This window comes from Salarias fasciatus (genome assembly GCF_902148845.1).
Source record: "Salarias fasciatus chromosome 23 unlocalized genomic scaffold, fSalaFa1.1 super_scaffold_20, whole genome shotgun sequence".
NCBI classification, from domain to species: domain Eukaryota; kingdom Metazoa; phylum Chordata; class Actinopteri; order Blenniiformes; family Blenniidae; genus Salarias; species Salarias fasciatus.
Window position 1 is genome coordinate 10,444,983 of NW_021941230.1, and position 17,097 is coordinate 10,462,079.

The 17,097-nt window shown below is 46.5% G+C and overlaps 2 protein-coding genes across 3 annotated transcripts in view; both read right to left on the reverse strand.

The window, feature by feature from the left end:
- Positions 1-617: 617 nt before the first annotated feature.
- LOC115384103 (uncharacterized) lies at positions 618-3,575 on the reverse strand. Its single transcript, XM_030086420.1, has 5 exons — positions 3,403-3,575; positions 3,147-3,239; positions 2,974-3,065; positions 1,629-2,017; positions 618-1,008 (listed from the first exon to the last, which is right to left on the reverse strand). Exons 1-5 carry the CDS (start codon positions 3,470-3,472, stop codon positions 900-902), a joined length of 753 nt encoding a protein of 250 aa, XP_029942280.1. The 5' UTR covers positions 3,473-3,575; the 3' UTR covers positions 618-899.
- A 1,789-nt stretch (positions 3,576-5,364) lies between these two features.
- Positions 5,365-17,097, reverse strand: part of LOC115383967 (FERM and PDZ domain-containing protein 4-like) — a 36,897-nt gene continuing 25,164 nt past the window's right edge. For both annotated transcript variants that reach the window (XM_030086201.1, XM_030086200.1), the window contains exons 6-16: positions 16,684-16,788; positions 16,371-16,478; positions 15,233-15,364; positions 14,440-14,559; positions 13,937-14,073; positions 13,120-13,246; positions 11,332-11,421; positions 11,067-11,249; positions 10,803-10,941; positions 9,439-10,455; positions 5,365-9,099 (exon numbers count right to left, since the gene is read on the reverse strand). In XM_030086201.1, coding sequence (XP_029942061.1) covers positions 5,735-9,099; positions 9,439-10,455; positions 10,803-10,941; positions 11,067-11,249; positions 11,332-11,421; positions 13,120-13,246; positions 13,937-14,073; positions 14,440-14,559; positions 15,233-15,364; positions 16,371-16,478; positions 16,684-16,788 — 5,523 coding nt within the window. In that variant the 3' untranslated portion in view covers positions 5,365-5,734. The remainder of the gene's footprint in view (positions 9,100-9,438; positions 10,456-10,802; positions 10,942-11,066; positions 11,250-11,331; positions 11,422-13,119; positions 13,247-13,936; positions 14,074-14,439; positions 14,560-15,232; positions 15,365-16,370; positions 16,479-16,683; positions 16,789-17,097) is intronic.

Below are 17,097 nucleotides of genomic sequence, written 5' to 3' on the forward strand. Positions count from 1 at the left end.
AACAGCTGTGAGCAGGGACCGACTGCATCCTGGGAGAGGAGGATGCTGCGAGGTCGCCACCTGGTGGCGGGACAGGAGAACTGCACGAGAAGGAACCGCCATGAAAAATTCCACATGGATCAACAGTAATCCAGTTTCAAAATAAGAGTCACAGTCAGAAAAATCGCCACAAATGATTGTGATTCTTATAAGTCAGTTCCGAATACTTAGTTTTAAACAGATTTCACAAAAAAAGGATTTCATGGATACTGAGAGATTTAAGTTAAAATTATATTCTTGACGTCTGAAAAAAATCAGAAAAGCTACAATATTAAATAAAAAAATTTATAAATCTCAAATTTACAGTACCTTTCACCGACTATTTTAATGAATTAATGTCATTTGCTCCGGCATTTGTTTAAGGGATATTTACTAAATTGCTCAGAAGTTTTTTTTTCCCCCACTTTTTCTACGGCTAGTTTTACAATATTTAATTTTCTAAAAATGTTCCCTCTTGAATTCATTTTTTTAAACAAACTAAAAACAAGTATTGACAAAACTGAGTAGTAGAATTTTAAAATGTTTGATTTGATGTTTCATTTTATTCAAGTTTCAAGTTTTCAGGACAAACAGTGCAAACAAGACAAAAAGACAAAAAGGCCACATTTTCAAGTATTTCAAAAGACAAACATCCACATATATACAGATAAACACTTTTTTTTACATACCGGACGTCCTAAAACATCTCATTCAGTCATACGAGTGTCCAAGTTCCGTACCAAAAGTCGCTCACAAAAACATTTCATCATATTTCAAAAGCAACAGATTCCTCCGAACCACCGACGCCTAAACTCTTTCTGGAGCTGCTCGTCCGTCAGCATTTTGGCATGTCAGCTGATTTTATCCTCTATTTTTAGTGATCAAATCGTCTCTTCGTCAGTGGACGAGTCGTCGGCTCGCTGCATCATCCTCTGCAGCTCCTTGATGCACGGGACGATGGACTGGCTGTGGAGCCGAGCCGTCGACAACCTGGAGACAAGAGGAGAGCCGATTCATTCAGGTTCCGGAGAAAAACTTCAGACTCGCCAAGAATCAACCACTTCAACGTCACATTTAAACCGGGACGATATTAATATTACTGCATCTCCTGGTGAAATGCTGTAATTAAACAGTGAAAACTGCTAAAACTACGTGAGAAAAGTTTCACATAATAAAAGGGACTACAGGAAAAAAACGCATCTAAAAAACACGAAGCACCCAAAATGTGTGAGAGCCCAAAAAGGAGAGAGATAGCCGGAGCTAAATGTGATTTAAAAAAGGTTTGAAGTAAAAATACAAGCAAAAAAAAAAAAAATCCAAAACAAAAAAATGGTCCATAAAAAAAAAAAAAAGGAAAAAAAAAAAAAGGAGAGCCAAAAAAGTTGTGATATTTCTCTGAAAATGTACTTACAGTTGTAATTAGCCTTGGGGTTAAAGGTTAAGACTGACGGCTGCAGTCAGATTTCAGGGGATAAAAATGCGGCTCTTCAGCGCAAACTTTCCCGGACTCGGCCACCACTTCATGCTTTTATTGTGAAGGGCGCAAACAATCCCGGCTGTGACCTGAAAGCCGACCTCGCCACGTTACTTGGGAGTGTTGCTGGACTCACCTCCTGAGCAGCTCGCGCCCCCTGCTGGCGTCCGGCCGGTGGTGCTGCAGGGCGGCGAGCGCGTGCGCGGCCAGGACGCGGTAGCACTGCTCCCGCAGGGCGTTGTGGCCCGCCGTGTCCCACTGCGGCAGCTGGCTGGTGTAGCGCCAGGCCATCAGGGCGTGCTCCAGCGCCCCGTCCCAGTCCTGGCTCCTCAGCAACACCTGACCCCACTCCTGGCACGACACCTTGAAGGCCAGCAGGTGCGGGTACGCCTTCCGGTAGCAGTGCGCGTCGCGGTTGGAGCCGAAGCGCGAGTACGGGATGGAGCGGTACACGTTGGCCTTCTTCTGCTGCAGGTCCTCCTGGAGGCTCCTCAGGTCCGGCGCCGCCACCCGAGACTCTTTACTCTGCAGAGCGAGGCACAACGGACAAACCTGACCTTTCAGAGCGCAAACTCGATCGATAAAGCATCATTACGGCATAAAAAGCTACAAACGAGACACGTTCAAACGACCTTCATCACAGCCTGGTAGAACCATGTAGAGTACAGGCTTCATGAAGTCTGTTTCCCACTCACACATCAGCTGTTATTTAACGTGAGTGAGAGGCACGTCCCCCAATGGAAAACCAACTTCAATGGAATTTTTTTTTTTTTTCCTGTAAAGATGTTTTATTTTGAACATGTAAACATTTAATAACCAGAAGTGTGCAGTAGATTTCTCAAAATCGACTCATGTTGTTTTGGATTCAGCAGGTCGAAGTCACAAATGAACAAGGATTTTTGATTTAGTCCTGAAAGATCTTCCCCCATCCATCCATCCATCCATCCATTCAGGGAGTCCATGCTGGAGTGTGGCGCTCTCTATCTGCAGCTCACAATAATAGTTTCTTTTCCTCCAACAGTATTTCTATCCTTATACATTCTAGGATATTATTTAACACTGTTGATATGTTTTCCACCACTTGCTGTGACAATAAAGGGGCATTTCAGTTGACTTAGGAAGTATTTGATGCTTTTAAAATTTGCATACAGGCTTCTACTGTTAACTTATTTATCACCGATATGCAATTTTCCGTGCAAATGCTGTCTCACAAAGATAAAGGCTGCAAATAGGGAAAAATATGACCTACAAAAGTGGAAGAAAACCATCAACCCCTGCAAAGAAAAAGCTAAATATTCTTAGATTTATGATGTAGTGAGACATTTCGAAGTATCTACTGGACGCGTGATGATCAAAAGTTGAAATAACTGGTAGAAACCACATGTCCAAAGCATTGAGAAACTCAACATTTTGATTTATACGTTTCAGCACAACACAATATCTGACGCAGGCGGGTTCATCGATCACTGATCACATCGTACCTGTTCCACCATGATGAGAGATCTGATGAGCTGCACGAGCTGCTGCGTGGACAGCGGGGTCTTCTCGTCCATCCCCCCGATGGACAGATCCACTGCAGCACAGGGACGGCATGTTCAGAGGCTGATACGATCAGGTTAACCGTGAACACACTCTGACCGGGGTTCAAACTCACGCGACTGGGCTCGTTTGGAGTGTCTTCCTCTGAAGAGGGGAGATGGAACCAAACCGGGACTCAGCGCCTCTGAATAAGACCTCCTGATGCGGCCTGGCGAAGAGTCAACACGCAAATCAACAGTCAGAGTTCATACGGTTCAGTTAAAAAAACATCCACGTGCAGTTAATCTGGAAAGCTACACAACATTAGCATGATAGCATCGATCGATAGCTCAGCCGAATAAACAATAAAAGACGCATTTAAAAGTATTTACCTGGTATTTTGGCCTGCGGTGCAGGGATTTCCACCAGGACCCGTCTCTGCTGGCAAACAGCCGCCATCATTCAGTTAAAAAGTTGAGATAATGAGCTGCTGCTAGCCTTTAGCGGGAGTTTAAACCCCACCGGAGGGAAACGACACTCAGGGTCTTTAAAAAAGAAAAAAAAAAAACAGAAACTCCGGTTTTCTTTACTCCTCCAAACTCTGAACTTCCTCCACGGGCGACGAGGAAGTTCAAGAAAACTCTCCGGGAACCGAACCGAGCAGGAAAAGAAGCGAAGCCGCTGAAAAGACGCAGAAAGTGGCGGAGGGGAAAAGTTTTTGTTTGCACAGAAGCTCCGGAGGCGCGCCACGAGTTGCCGCGCGGGCGGGGCCTTGCTGCACGCGCCGCGCTCTGATTGGAGGGACGGCGCCGCACGCGTGCAGCGGGCGCCCAATATGCAAATGAGGTGATCGTGCCGCTCTGCACGCAGCTGCGTGGATGGGGCGCCACACACGCACGTACACACACTCACACAAAGAAAAAAAACACACACACGCACACACACAAAATCTTTTTTTTTCTTTTTGAACAAGCTCACCTGCTCATCCCACAAATGCACATTTATTTCTTCACATCCTACAACAGTCTGATGTAACTGAAGAAACGTGCCACTAAAACTCTTTTCAAGTGATATGTTTCGGCCATACTTGACGACGAATGCCACTTCTCTGGTAATTTAATCATCATCTTACCGTTTTTAATCAGTCTGGGGTCACTGCAGGTCAGCAGTTCACTCACTCACTCACACACATTCGCATCTAGAGGAGGTTTACAGTCACCTGACGCAATCAAATCTGAGAGATGAGCTGGAGGAAACTCAATGTTCAAGCTATTATTAGAAATAAGTCTGGGGGGAAAAAATTGAGAGTCTCAAGAAAAAGTTCTAAGTATTAAAAGGAAAGAAAATTGTAATATGAAAAAAGTCATAATAAGAAAAAAACAACTGTTATGATGGAAAAAGTTAAATTTATGAGAAAAACTGTTATAAGGAAAAAGCAGATCATGCAGAAAAAGTCAAGATAACTGAAAAAACTGCATTATAGGACAAAATGTTTGTATACGTTTAAAAAAAAAAATCTGAATTTCAACTTCACTGAGATCAATCTTTTAATTCTAATGTGGCCATTGTTAATATGTGTCACAATCAGCTGCTTCATTGGTCCTCTGGTGGATAATCAACTAGCATATATGCATCGAAAAGAAGGGTATTTTATAAAAACAGAGCTGCAAAAAATGGTTTTAATGTTTAAGTGAAAATATCTTGTTTGAATCTTTGAGAAAAAAAAAAGCTTTTCATCATTCGAACAATTAATACTGTCGTTTCCCAGACACTCATACACTCAATCCAGATGACACAGAATCAGACAAAAACATCTGTAAAATGTGTTTTAATAGGTTGGTGAATGAAAAAAAAATGATAAAGAAAACAAGTTCCTCTTCCTCAGTAGAACTAACTGCATCTTGACACATGATGTGAAATGACTGAAGCACAAAAGTTAAAAAGAATCCAGATATAATCAATACAGTGGTTAATGTGACATTTTCTTCAAGTTTTAATCGATTAGCTGACACTAGTGTAGATTTCAGTTCGGGATTAAGTAGTGTACCTTCAACATTTCTAACAAATGGTAGCAATTTGTGTAAAAAAAAAAACTAAAACCTAAATTATAATGCCAGAAATCATTTCACTTTCCCACATTCAGTCAGAAATCTCATCTTGTAGAGACACTGCAACACTTTTCCCGTACTTACACTCCGACAGCTTCATTATGATAGTTATTATTATTGCAGGTATAAATATCAGTAGTAAAAACTGCACTTCATGAACTGATTGAGCTAATATTGAATCTTCCCTGGCTCCGCACAATGGAGGAAAAAAACAAAAACAAATAAAGCTGGATACTCAATGGCTTCTTTCTTTTTTAAAACTGCTACTTCAAATAATATATTTATATTGTATTTATATACATTATACACATATCAAAATAAGTTACATAATGCACAGGTAAAAGGGTATATTATCTACTTGGTACTTATATAATACAAAGGTCTGTGACAGTATGGCTTCGTAAATATACATTATACAAGCAAGTACAGTCTTTTAGCATCTTTTTTTAGCATGTTATGTAACTGCAATGCTCAGTCTAACTTGTCTTTACGGAGAACATTGAGATATTGTCTGAAAAAAATCTAGGACTATTCCAGTAGACCAGAAAGCAATATTGCTTAAAGACAGATGTCTACTGACTGCGTAGGCCACACTATAAAGCATGAGGAGTAGCCTCTACTTGCTAAGCAGCGTTTTAAGGGAGCGGGTGAGTGCGTTAGCGATAGCCGACATGGTGCTGGAGTGGCGGACCAGGGCTTTCATGCTGTGCTCCCCTGGTGCTCCCACTGTGGCAGCCTCAGCCGCTCTGAGCAAACAGATGTAGTTCATGACCACTTCGTCCACCTTGGCCACGACCTCTCTCTGCTGGTGTGAGGCCGAGGCTCCGAGCCCCTTCACCAGACACATACAAGCCTCGCAAAGGCAGCATAGCACCTGAAAGCTACAAGTCACAGCCAGGAGCATTTCCTCGGGGGTACCATGGGCCTGCGCCATCCTCCGGCATGCCCGGCCTAATTCTTTCGACTCGACAGAGAGGAGCTGCTTGTACTGGGATACATCCTGGATTGGCATCTGGACACCGCGATCGCAACGGCCTATGCTGGACCTCACCAGTGCAATCAGCTCACTAGCATCACGGCGGACGTCGTTAAAACCCGAAGGGAAGCTGTACATGCGGTCCTTGAGAGCATTGATTCGTGCCAAACGGTCACTGAAGCTCATGTTGTTGAGCACCTCCCCGTACAGCTGCTCTCCAGCAGCGTCCAGCGTCGAGTCGCAGGGCAACAGGCCCAAAGCACCATCGAGGTCGGCATCATTTCCACTACGGCTTCGTCTGGGCCTCTCCCACTCAATCTCATCCTCTTCTCCCTCACTTTTCCGCTTGAAGAAACAGTAGCTGAAGGGCCCGTTGCATCTCCAGGGACTGGTGTCCAGTTGTTGAGAGCCCTTCTTGTGTTTTGCGTCTTTATGTAAAGGAAATGCCACAGATGCCCTTCTACTGTCGACCCTGTTACCAGAAGACCAGCATGTTGTGTGGCTAGCTACAGAGCCTTGAGAATAGCTCTTGGAGAGGCGCTTCCTGGTTGGTCTCCGCTGGACTTTAGTGTCACTTTGCTGGGGCATAGATGGTGAAAGGGGCTGCTGGCTCCGGCTCCGGGTGGGCTTATCGAACAGAACTTCCACGCTGCCAGAGCTGGCAGTCACGTTACTGGAGCTGCGTTTGAGCTCCCGGCCCCGCTGCAGGTTATTGCTAAAGGGATCCGTCAGTGGCAGGGTAGGGCTGATGGCGTGAGTGTGGTTGTGATTTTGCCTGGACTGAATGGGATGTAGGGAGTCTTGTGTGCATCCTGAGTTGCTAGAGCTACTGTTGATTTGGACAGGAAGAGACAGCGTGGGAGGAGGTGGCGGGGGAGGTGGTGGAGGAGGTGGTGATTGCAGGTTGGGCGACGGGGAGGTAACGCAAGCTCTAGTAGTGGTAGATGCCTGCCTGATGAAGGCGGAAGGATGGTCTCCCCTTCCCAGCGAGACGGTGTTTAGGTCTGCTCGCTGACCACTCCCACTCAGGGTGGCAGAGAAGAAGGGAGGGTCGTTTGGACGAGTATGAGAAGACTGACGAATCGCACTTTTTGACCTTGGCTCTGATTTGAACCAGTCTTCTGTGGTCCCGCTGGGTTGGCTTCTCGATCGAGGTGGGAGGCGATTAGTGGTGCCCCCACCCTCACGGTTTCCGCCTGTCATGAATCCGCCGTTACGCCCCTCTCTTTTGTATAGAGCCAAGAAATGCTCTGGATCCATACCACTCCTCTCCAGCTCACTCTCCAATCCAGAAAAGGAGCTCCTCCTCTCTGCAGTGGCTGGTCTGAAATCTAAATTATCATTCACTCGTTGAGCATGCGTATCTGGACTTCTCTTCAGCTTGGCTGGAAGAGTAGCAGAGTGGTATGAACGTGGGTTTTTATTTGCCATCTGCAAGGCGGCTGCATTAGGGTTGACTAAATTTGGGCTGAGGAATGGAGATGATATCGAAGAAGGCATGCATGGACAGCGAGCAATAGTATTCCCCCTGTTCTTAACCATTTCAACAAGCTGAGGGTTGCTCGTGATAAAACGTCTGGTGTCTTTCTTCACTGCCCCTCCCATGCCTGCACTGTGGAGCTTTCCTCCCTGATGCATCTGGCTGACTGTTAGGTAGTTGATCAGCTGTCTGTAGGCTTCACTGCCTTCTTTTTGGCTCAGCCCCTTGAGACAGGCCTGTTGTTTGGCATGCAGGTCATTGTGCGGCCTTTTACTTGCACCACCTGTGGGTTCTTTATGCTTTGAGGGTGTGGCTGAAGAAGGTCGACTCTGTTCTGACCCAGAACCAGGGTGGTGAATGTTGGGTAGCATTTTCCGGAGGAGTGCAGGGTCTGCATGAGGGTGGAGGTCTTTTCCCTGAGTGCTCTGTCCAGGGATGCCAAAAGAGACACCAGGTTTGGTATCTTCATAGTTTAGCACCCTGAGTAATGAGGAGGAGGAGCTGGAAAGTGGGTGCTTTTGCAAATGGTGATGCTTGGATTCGACTGTTCCCTGGCCGAGTGGTGAGTCCGTTGGAGTTGCACAGGCACTACTGTTTGTGCTGCCACCAGCATCCAGTGAGGAGCACAAGGAGCCCTGCAATGAACTGTGGACTTCTCCTTGCAAACTTGAAATCCTTTTGGCTAGATGGTACTCGCACAACCGTGCGACACTCTGTTGCCTTGAAATCGGCTGATGGTCACTTTGGATATCCGATCCCTGGTCAGAGCCCCCTGATCTGGACTTTTTGGCCGGGGACAACAATGATGCCACCACGAGATGTTCATCTTGCTCGACAGCAGCAGCTCCATTGTTGGTGCTGCAGTTCTCTACCACATCCAGAAGGCGATCGGACATTGAGGAAGAAGGGTGGAGGTTTCTGCGGTGGTCACGCGGGAGGCTGTTTACTGTGAGGCCCTCACCGACAGAATTTGCCGACAAAAAAGTACTTTGTCTTCTCTGAGTTTCATCTCGTTCACAAAAAGAAGTGCGCTGGTCAAAACTTAGATGGCCACGGCTGCCAGCTATCTCACCTCGGTGTCCTTCCCTTGTACTAAAGGTGTTGTACTTTCCTCTGGAGTCTGCAGATTTCCTGTGGTGCTTTCCACCTGGCGTGGTGGAGCTTGGACGCTGCAGAGTGGCTGAGAAGTTCGCTTGCGGTCTCACCTCCAAACTCTCTGGACGTGATGACGCTGGGTCAAGTTGGGGGCTCCGTCTCGGAGGCACTGCCGGAGGCTGAAGGTGCCGCGTTGGACTGCGAGGCTTCTTCTGCGTTGTTCCTCCTGTACAAGGCGACACAGGAAACTCGGTTTTCTCCTCAAGCAAAGGTTGGTATCCTTCCCTTGTGGCAACAAGCAGTCGCATGTGACTCTCGTTGAGCCTGTGAGTAGCAGCTAGTTCAGAGATTTCAGTCATCTCTGAGGAGTTGGTCTCATTGCCAGAATCAGAGGACGACTCTGGACTAAAGCCATGAGACGTGTAAACACCTACAAAGTAAAAGATAGTAAAGTAAATGTTAACTGATATTTTGAGCGTACACACAGGAATAGTTTTAAAAATCATTCAAAAAGCCAATTATACTCGTAGCTTTATTTTTATTTGTGGAGGGAAAAAGGTTAAAATAAAAGCTATATGGTTGCGAATGAAAGTATCGGTAAGAAATATTTCTTGATCTTATTTCTTCAGTTTCAAAACACCTACATGAAACCAGAGTAGACACTGAAAACAGTAATTCAGCAACAGTTAAAATCTATGGAAATCTATGTAAATAAAAGACAGACAACAGGGATTAAGAATTACAAGGTTTACATTGGTATTTGACAGACCTGGATTGTTACTGCTGGGTGGAGGCGGCGGTGGTGGGGGAGGTCTCTGTTCCGAGACCGAAAGAGCCTCCAATGCTTGTAGAGTGTTCATGACTGCATTCTCAAGCCGTCTTTCCCCTCCTGTGCTCCCTTCCCCCTCGCCGTGTGTCGGAATGGCATCTATTAAAGAAACGGGGATCTCGTCAATGTCCCGTGAGCTTTGGTGCTTCCCCTCCGGCGACGTGTCCTCATCAGAACTGTCCCGGAAGCCCGGCGGCGGAGCTGCAATCGCAAGGTTGAGCGTCTGCAGCAGCGTGTCATCCTCATCTTCGTCCACGCCGTCGTCCCCCTCCGGAGGAGGCAGTGACGTGAGGTCGATGATGTCGTCGGTAGACCCAGAAATCTTGAGAAACGTGGCTTTGCCGGCTGTTGTGGGTAATCCCGCCCCTTGATGCCCACCAGGCCTCTCGTCGCCCACGGGCGTGCCCCCCGTGGAGTCCTCCTCGCAGGAGGCGTCGTCGTCGTCCTCTGCGTCGTCCGTCGTGTCACGATAAAACAAATCCCTGAGGAGCGGCTCCTCACCGCCCTCCTCGGTGATGATGTTACTGTAGACGTGCGTGAGACCACTGAACTGAAATGGCACTTTTTCCTGTTGCTGAAAGTCAGAGTTGTTGTGCAGGTAGATGGGTCTGTGCTCAGGTACCTCGGGGCTCTCTAACAGTCTTTCATAACCTAAATGCTTCGGTGTGTTTAAGGTCGGGTTCCCCCCGAAAATAAATGACACTTTGGCGCTACGTGGCGAGTCTTGAGGTTTATGTCGGGTAGCAGGGGGGAGAGGAGGTGGCAACGGACTTCTCCGCATCCCCAGGTCTCTGTCGGGGTTTTGGGGTTCGTGGAAGTACGGAGAAATGCTGTTCTCTCTTTGCCCGTTGTCCGAATACTCAGACTCCCTGTTGTAGATCTCTCCCTGGCTGGGCGACGGCTCCTCCATGTCTCCGAGAGATGTGCTGTATGGCCACTCCAGGACGCGATCCTGACCTGCAGACGGCGGCAAGGGAACATTTTATTACTCTGTGGGTTTCATATTTTATTCAGGCAGAATTTGAAAGCACCCACTTCCTTTTTAAAACAACTCTGAGAGCTCTATGGGATGTTTGAGGTCTGCACAGTGAAATGTGAATTTTTAAATCACTTTATGAAGGCTTGAGTATTTTTTTTCTCCAAGATGGACTGATGGATGGATTTCTCAGTTTCTTCCCGGATTTGGGGTTACTAATGTTGCAATAAGTTTTGTTGTTTTTTTTTTTTTTTTTCCCATAATCATTAGTCCTTTTAGTCTACCAGTTTTCTATTGTACTCCCTCCCCATCACTGCCTCAAACTCACTGTTGTCGTCCCCTCCTGTGCTGTTGCAGTGGGCCATGCTGAAAATAGATCTCCTGGCGTCCACCAGGAGGCGGTAGTATCCTGCTGTTAGACAGGCCAGGTTCATTGCATCACTGGACTCCATGATCAGAGTGATGGGCTGTAAAACAAAGCGGGGCCAGGATTGAGGGTGAATGACAGGAGAGGGGGAGGGAAGACAGCAGATGTTAAGAATCATGCAAAAACAGTTTTCTGCCGCTTCTGACTTGAAAGAACGGCGCTCACCCTGACATCCAGGACGTGGAGCTCCAGCCGCACGTTGGTCTCGTCCTCGGTGAGGATCTCGATGCGGTTGACGTGGCTGAAGTCGGCCAGCAGGGCCACGAGGTTGGTGCGCGCGTTGATGACGTGACTGATGCCGTATCGCGGGCCCACCAAGAGCGTCACGTCCGTCTGCTTCTCGCCTTGCTGCGGGAATCCAGCGCAAAGGACTTCATGAACCAAAACGTCAACTCATCTCATGGAGCCGCTCCTGGGACTAATTCCTTACCAAGAGTATTGATTTGAACTCCCTCCCTCCGTAGAGTCTGAGCTCACTGAGGTACCTCAGGTAATGCACCTTGGCCTGCAGAGCCGTCAGCTAGAGCAAAGAGGAGCAACACACATTAGCGACCACAAAGTGAAATCGCATCCACTTGAGGAGATGCATTTGTCTTCTAATGTCAGGACGTGAAGCACTTTCTAGCCATTTTGATCGAGATTGCTGATTTTCCTTTACATCCCATCGTGAGGAGTAAATGTGGGTATGTCTTGACACTGCTTTGGCTAACTTTATGTGCAGGTGTCAGACTGTCTTTCCAGTCATTTTGGCTCTTTAATCATGACTTGAATATTCACAGAGTCACTTCTGACATGGTAATATTCTGCCTAATCAATCCCGCAAACAAAAGCTAATGGGATGTCTGACCCTACTATTTGAAACCAGACATTTGCATTAAATAAAAGTGTCTTTATGAAATTCTTCCTCTGCCTAAAGCAACGACTTCCCAGAAAGAAAAAAAAACCCCAAGAGAGCGGCATCTTTTGATGAAGGCTGAGTGATAAGTTGGACCATAATGAGAAAGCTGATTGGGAGCGCCGGCGTTTGAATCACACGTCGGTTGGCTGGCGCCGCTCGGATGTATTTCCTCCTAATGAACAGACTGGATAGCGACCGCCACCTTGAATACAAATTATTAGCCTGGCCGCTCGGGCCCGCACAGCAACATCAACTGTACATTAAGCTTGAGTGTGTTTGAACGCGGCTGCATTGATTCATAAGCTGTGCGGGGCTGGAGGAAGTGGATTAGATCGGACATTGAGCGATGCCGATCTGAATTTTGTATACACTCGGCATGGCTCTGGAGCTGCATGTAAATACTTTCACATTAATTTATGCATGCACTGCGGGCATGAAGCGGAACGTGCAGTATGCCAAATGAAAGACAGATGTAGTTTTGGAAAGTGCATTGCTTTATCCAAACACGGTGGCCGAAAAAAAAAAAAAAAAAAAAGCCTACTTTGTTGCATCTGATGCATTCAGCTTGGATTAATTACATACACATTTCCTCCTGTGTCAAGTATTTACAGCTGCAGGAGTGTGCAGATGGGATCATCTCCTATAGCACTGCAAGAACAATCTTGATTACACGATAGATAAATTGGAAAAAAAGCAAAGGAAATTTGAGTTTGACATTTTTTGTTGTAACAATGCTTTATGGGAACAAAACTGTAGCTGACATTTTAAAGAAGATACATAAGTTTAAACAAAAATAAATAAATAAATAACACAAAATGCACAGCTCATCCACTACACTACACTTTCTTCAAAACGCGTCGCTGCCTGAAGACAAAACACCGTGCGCAGCTCCGATTCATTAGCCTCATGCCGGCTGATAGGAAATCAGTGGCGGCGGTTAAGGCTCCCGTGCACGGGTTAATTCAGCTCCGGTCCGCCGCCGCCTTCCTCTCGTCAAAGAACCAGCGGACCAGAGGCTGCTCTTATCATTAAAACAGTTGCTTGAAAAGATTCAGGCAAAGTGGTGTGAGCTGGAACGTGTGTGTGTGTGTGTGTGTGTGTGTGTGTGTGTGTGTGTGTGTGTGTGAGAGAGAGAATATGAATATCTTATTGCTATTTAGCATTCAAGGTCCGGCTGGACGAAGGGTCCTGGGGTTGACAAGGGTGAGACTCCTGGACAAGGTTGAGCTATTCTGGGATGTTGCATCAGGGAGACGGTGCGTTTGTGTCAGAAGTTCAGCAACAAGGGCGAAGCGAAGGAAGAGAAAGAGAGCCGTTTACTTTCTTCCCTGGAGGCACGAGGTTCTGGTTGGTTTTGAGGATGTGCGTCAGGGCCTTCTTGATGTTTTTCTCCTTCATGCTGGACAGCACGGCGGGAGGCAGGAACAGCGGCAGACCCCACTCCTTCCTGCCGGGTGAGGAGATTGATATCAGCGTGAAGAAGCCCTCCGGTGAACCGGGGTTACACACCGACGGCCAGATATGAGATACTGGGTGATGTTTACTCTGTGACAAGCTGTCAGCAAGACAGGAAAACTCTAAATTTACTGTCAGGAGGAGAAGAAACGTGTTGAACCCAAGAAACACATCTAAACTTTCTTAATAAGCTCCTTGTAGCTTGTTTTATTCAGAAACAGCAGTGACTGATCAGAAAACTACTGCATTAGCTTTTCTTTCCACTTCTTTTGTCCCTCGGGTCATATGTTTGACCATCCATGGTCTTTTATACCACAAATAATGCAAACACATCCCTGAAATATTCTCTAAAATCTCACTGTCAAGCCTGAAATATGAATGATTTACTTCACAGCAACTTAATTTTTTGTCCTGACAGTGATAAAAGTCTGCATGAAACAGTTCGGTCCCCTTAAGCACGTAAGAAGAAGAGTGGACACACTCGTACGTTATGTTTTCATGCCTTTCAAGGACATCGCGGTGATTTATATTAATTTTCCGCAGACACAACTACGACTTGTCAAACCTTTAAGCGTGTCCTCAGCTCAGAATGCGATAGCTTTTCTAATGGGGTCTTTACGTTGACCTCACACGTGTCGGCGGCCACCAGCGCCATAAATCCACGTCCCCGCGAAAAACTTACTGGATGTATTTCAGGGAAACCTTCTGGCTCTGCCTGGTGGTCATGGTGAGGATGTACATCTGCAGTGCGGCCAGGCGCAGCGCCGCGTCGTACTTCAGCTCCGGGCCGAACCGCTCCATGACCACGTCGTTGCAGCTCTGCGGACGTAAAGAGCACGGAGTTACGTAACGATCCAAATGTCATCTTTTCTTCTTCTTCTTTAAACACAACTCGAGCTGCGGCAACAACCCCACCGTGCCGACACACGGAAACAGCTTCCAGCGGCAGACGAAGGACTCTGAAGGACTCGGGCTATTTCATATTTGGATAATTACCAAATGAATCCAATGGGGAAGCATTGATACAAGTGTTCATTTGAAGACTTTACTTGGAAGGGATTAATCTGCATTAAGCTGAATCTGGTTGTCATTAAAACTCATTCCCAAACCATCTGGCTGCCGACAATCTCGTCGCTTCACTTTGGATCATACTGGAGCTGCTGCATTCATCAGCGGTGCGCTCACCTGAACGTAGAGGTATTCAAATGCCACGGCGTCCCTCCGGAGCAGCTCCACGGGGTCCCTGGGAACGAAGCTGATCCGAAAGAAACACTTCATCTTGTCCGAGCCGGGCCTCTGGGTCACCTGAGCTCCAGAAACATCAAATTATGAATGAAAGCGGGCGACTCATCGAAGAAAATCGAGTTCAAGGGTCACGGAACAAACAAGACAAACACACTTTCTGTTCATTTACCACCACATTGCTTGTTTGGACCACTTTAAAACATACAGACGCCGTTGTTTAATCCAGCAGCAGAAGACCCAAACTGGCTAGCCATGGCCTGGTTCCATTTTTTTATTCAAGACAAAACCCACAAGACCGGCATCATCTGTGAAATATTGATCATATTTGCTCAATTATTTAGCGTCTGAGTGTAGAGAGGGCCAGAGAGTTTATTTTCTGCTTTCTCCGCGTCGCCTGTCACAGAGACCGACGCTCAGGTTGTGTTACAGTAGGAAGTGTGTACTTCGCCGGAGCCTGTCGGAGGAGAATGACTCTTAAAACACTTTCTGTGCGCCACAGCTAAGCTGTCCTCTTGTGATGCTGCAACCTCATTAGCATGTAGCGTGGGTGCATGTGTGTGTGTGTGTGTGTGTGTGTGTGTGTGTGTGTGTGTGTGTGCGCTGTGAGCTGTCGCCCCTGCTGTGCCAGTGCTGATAAATGACACCGGGGTCTAAATGCTGCTTGAATACTGAGCGTGTCGGACGGCGAGAGGAGACAGAGGGAGGGGAGGGGGGGAGGTGCAGAGCGTCCTACCTGAGTTAGCATCTCCTGCTCGTGCAGGAGCAGCAGTCTGCTCCCCTCGCCTTCGCAGCTCTGCTCCAGCACCAGGGAGAAGTGCTCGATGCATTTGATGGACAGCTTCTCCTGCAGGGTCAGGATCACCTCCTGAAACGCGACGGTATTGTGACGCACAATGCAGGAGTTGTTTGAATTCTTCATAAATTCTCTTCATATTATTGAAAAAAAATAACCCAGTGGATGTGGATATATGACCCCAGTGTGCAAACTTGTTGGAGTAAGTGAAAGGTTTGTACGTGCAGCTGATTGAAATCTGCGTTCACGTTTGGATCGGAGTCACTGCCAGGCAGCTCCATGTAGGGAAAACATGATATATGAAGGGGACTATGCATGAAACTCAGAAATTTGAATTCTCTGCTTGCAACACAACAAAGTCTGAGAAGTTCTCTACCTGCCAAAATCTGTGAAGATGAAAATGTAGAGGTCAAGCATAACTTATTCATATAATGCCCTTTCTCCTTCTCTGTTTCTCTTCGAAAGGTAACAATATGTTTGGCTTGGAATTTTGATGACTTCCTTCATGCCTTTCCAAGTTTGGGAGCATACTTTTTCTGCTTTCAGGGAATAAATGTATTAAATTCTGAGCTGACCAGATAAAATATATGGATTTTTTTTTTAACAGCTAAACGTATATAAATAAAGATTTAAGAAAGAAAAGAGTAATTTTCAAACAAAACATCAGTGATTAGGGTGTCATCACAGCTTTTCGACAGTTATCAGGAGCACAAAAATAGTGTGCAAAAATTTATGGCTGCTAATGAGTCTCAAAGTGCGCCTCGAGATGGAGGAAGATACGCCAACTGTGTGAAAACTAAACTCAACAAAACACTGTTTTGCTTCTCAGTGGCTAATTAAAGTGAAGAGAGATCACATTGAGGCTAAATACAGTTTTCTAAACATCCTCTGCAGGCCCGCAGCACCAACTGTTGTGCATGTAAAATAGCAGCGAGCCCATGCATCTGATGAAAGCCTGCATATCGCATTCCTGTCAGGTTCAAGAGAAAAACAATGGACAAATAATCTGTGTGTGTGTGAGAGAGAGAGACACAGGAGGCACCAAACCGGGGAATTTCAAGCCGCGTTCTGTACGCACCTTGATGGAGGTGCTGCTGTCGAAGCGGAACGACTTGGTCTGCCCGTTCTCCAGGTAGACCTTCAGGACGTTTGGCATGAACAGAAGGGAGTTGTCCTTCACCGGGTTCTGCAAAAGCAGAGGTACGCGATGGGCTCACGAAAGGAAGCGTTGGCGCTGTAGCTCATTTCTCTCACTTCCCGCTGCTGTCTGACATTCACGCAACTGTCTGTCTTCAGCGGGAAACATCTGTCATCGACTATATAGGTCATACAAAAGCGTGTGTGTGTGTGTGTGCGTGTGTGTGTGTGTGTGTGTGTGTGGGAGAACTGACTGGAACCTGGCCGTTTATAATGACCTCCTCAGCAAAGCGCACTTTGACCGGATTGGACTTGAGCATGGCTTTTTTGGCCGCACTGATGAACGCCGATTTAGGGGACTGAGAGGCGATCGTCCAAAACGAGACGGGGGAGGGAGGGAGGGAGGGAGGGAGAGGGAGAGGGAGGGGAGAGATAAAGAGAAGCACAAACATGTGAACAAAAAAAATAGAATGGAAAACAAATATCCAGCACTTCTGGTGCAAAGTGTCAACAGTTATGATGAAAAACGAGTCAGAAAACAGCGAAAAACCAACCGAACTGGACGTAAATCCACATTCAAACAATTACCTCTCGAAACCAAAATCAATACTGTTTGGAAAATATACTTAAATTCTTAAAAAATAGTCACAACTTGTCTTAGCTGTAAT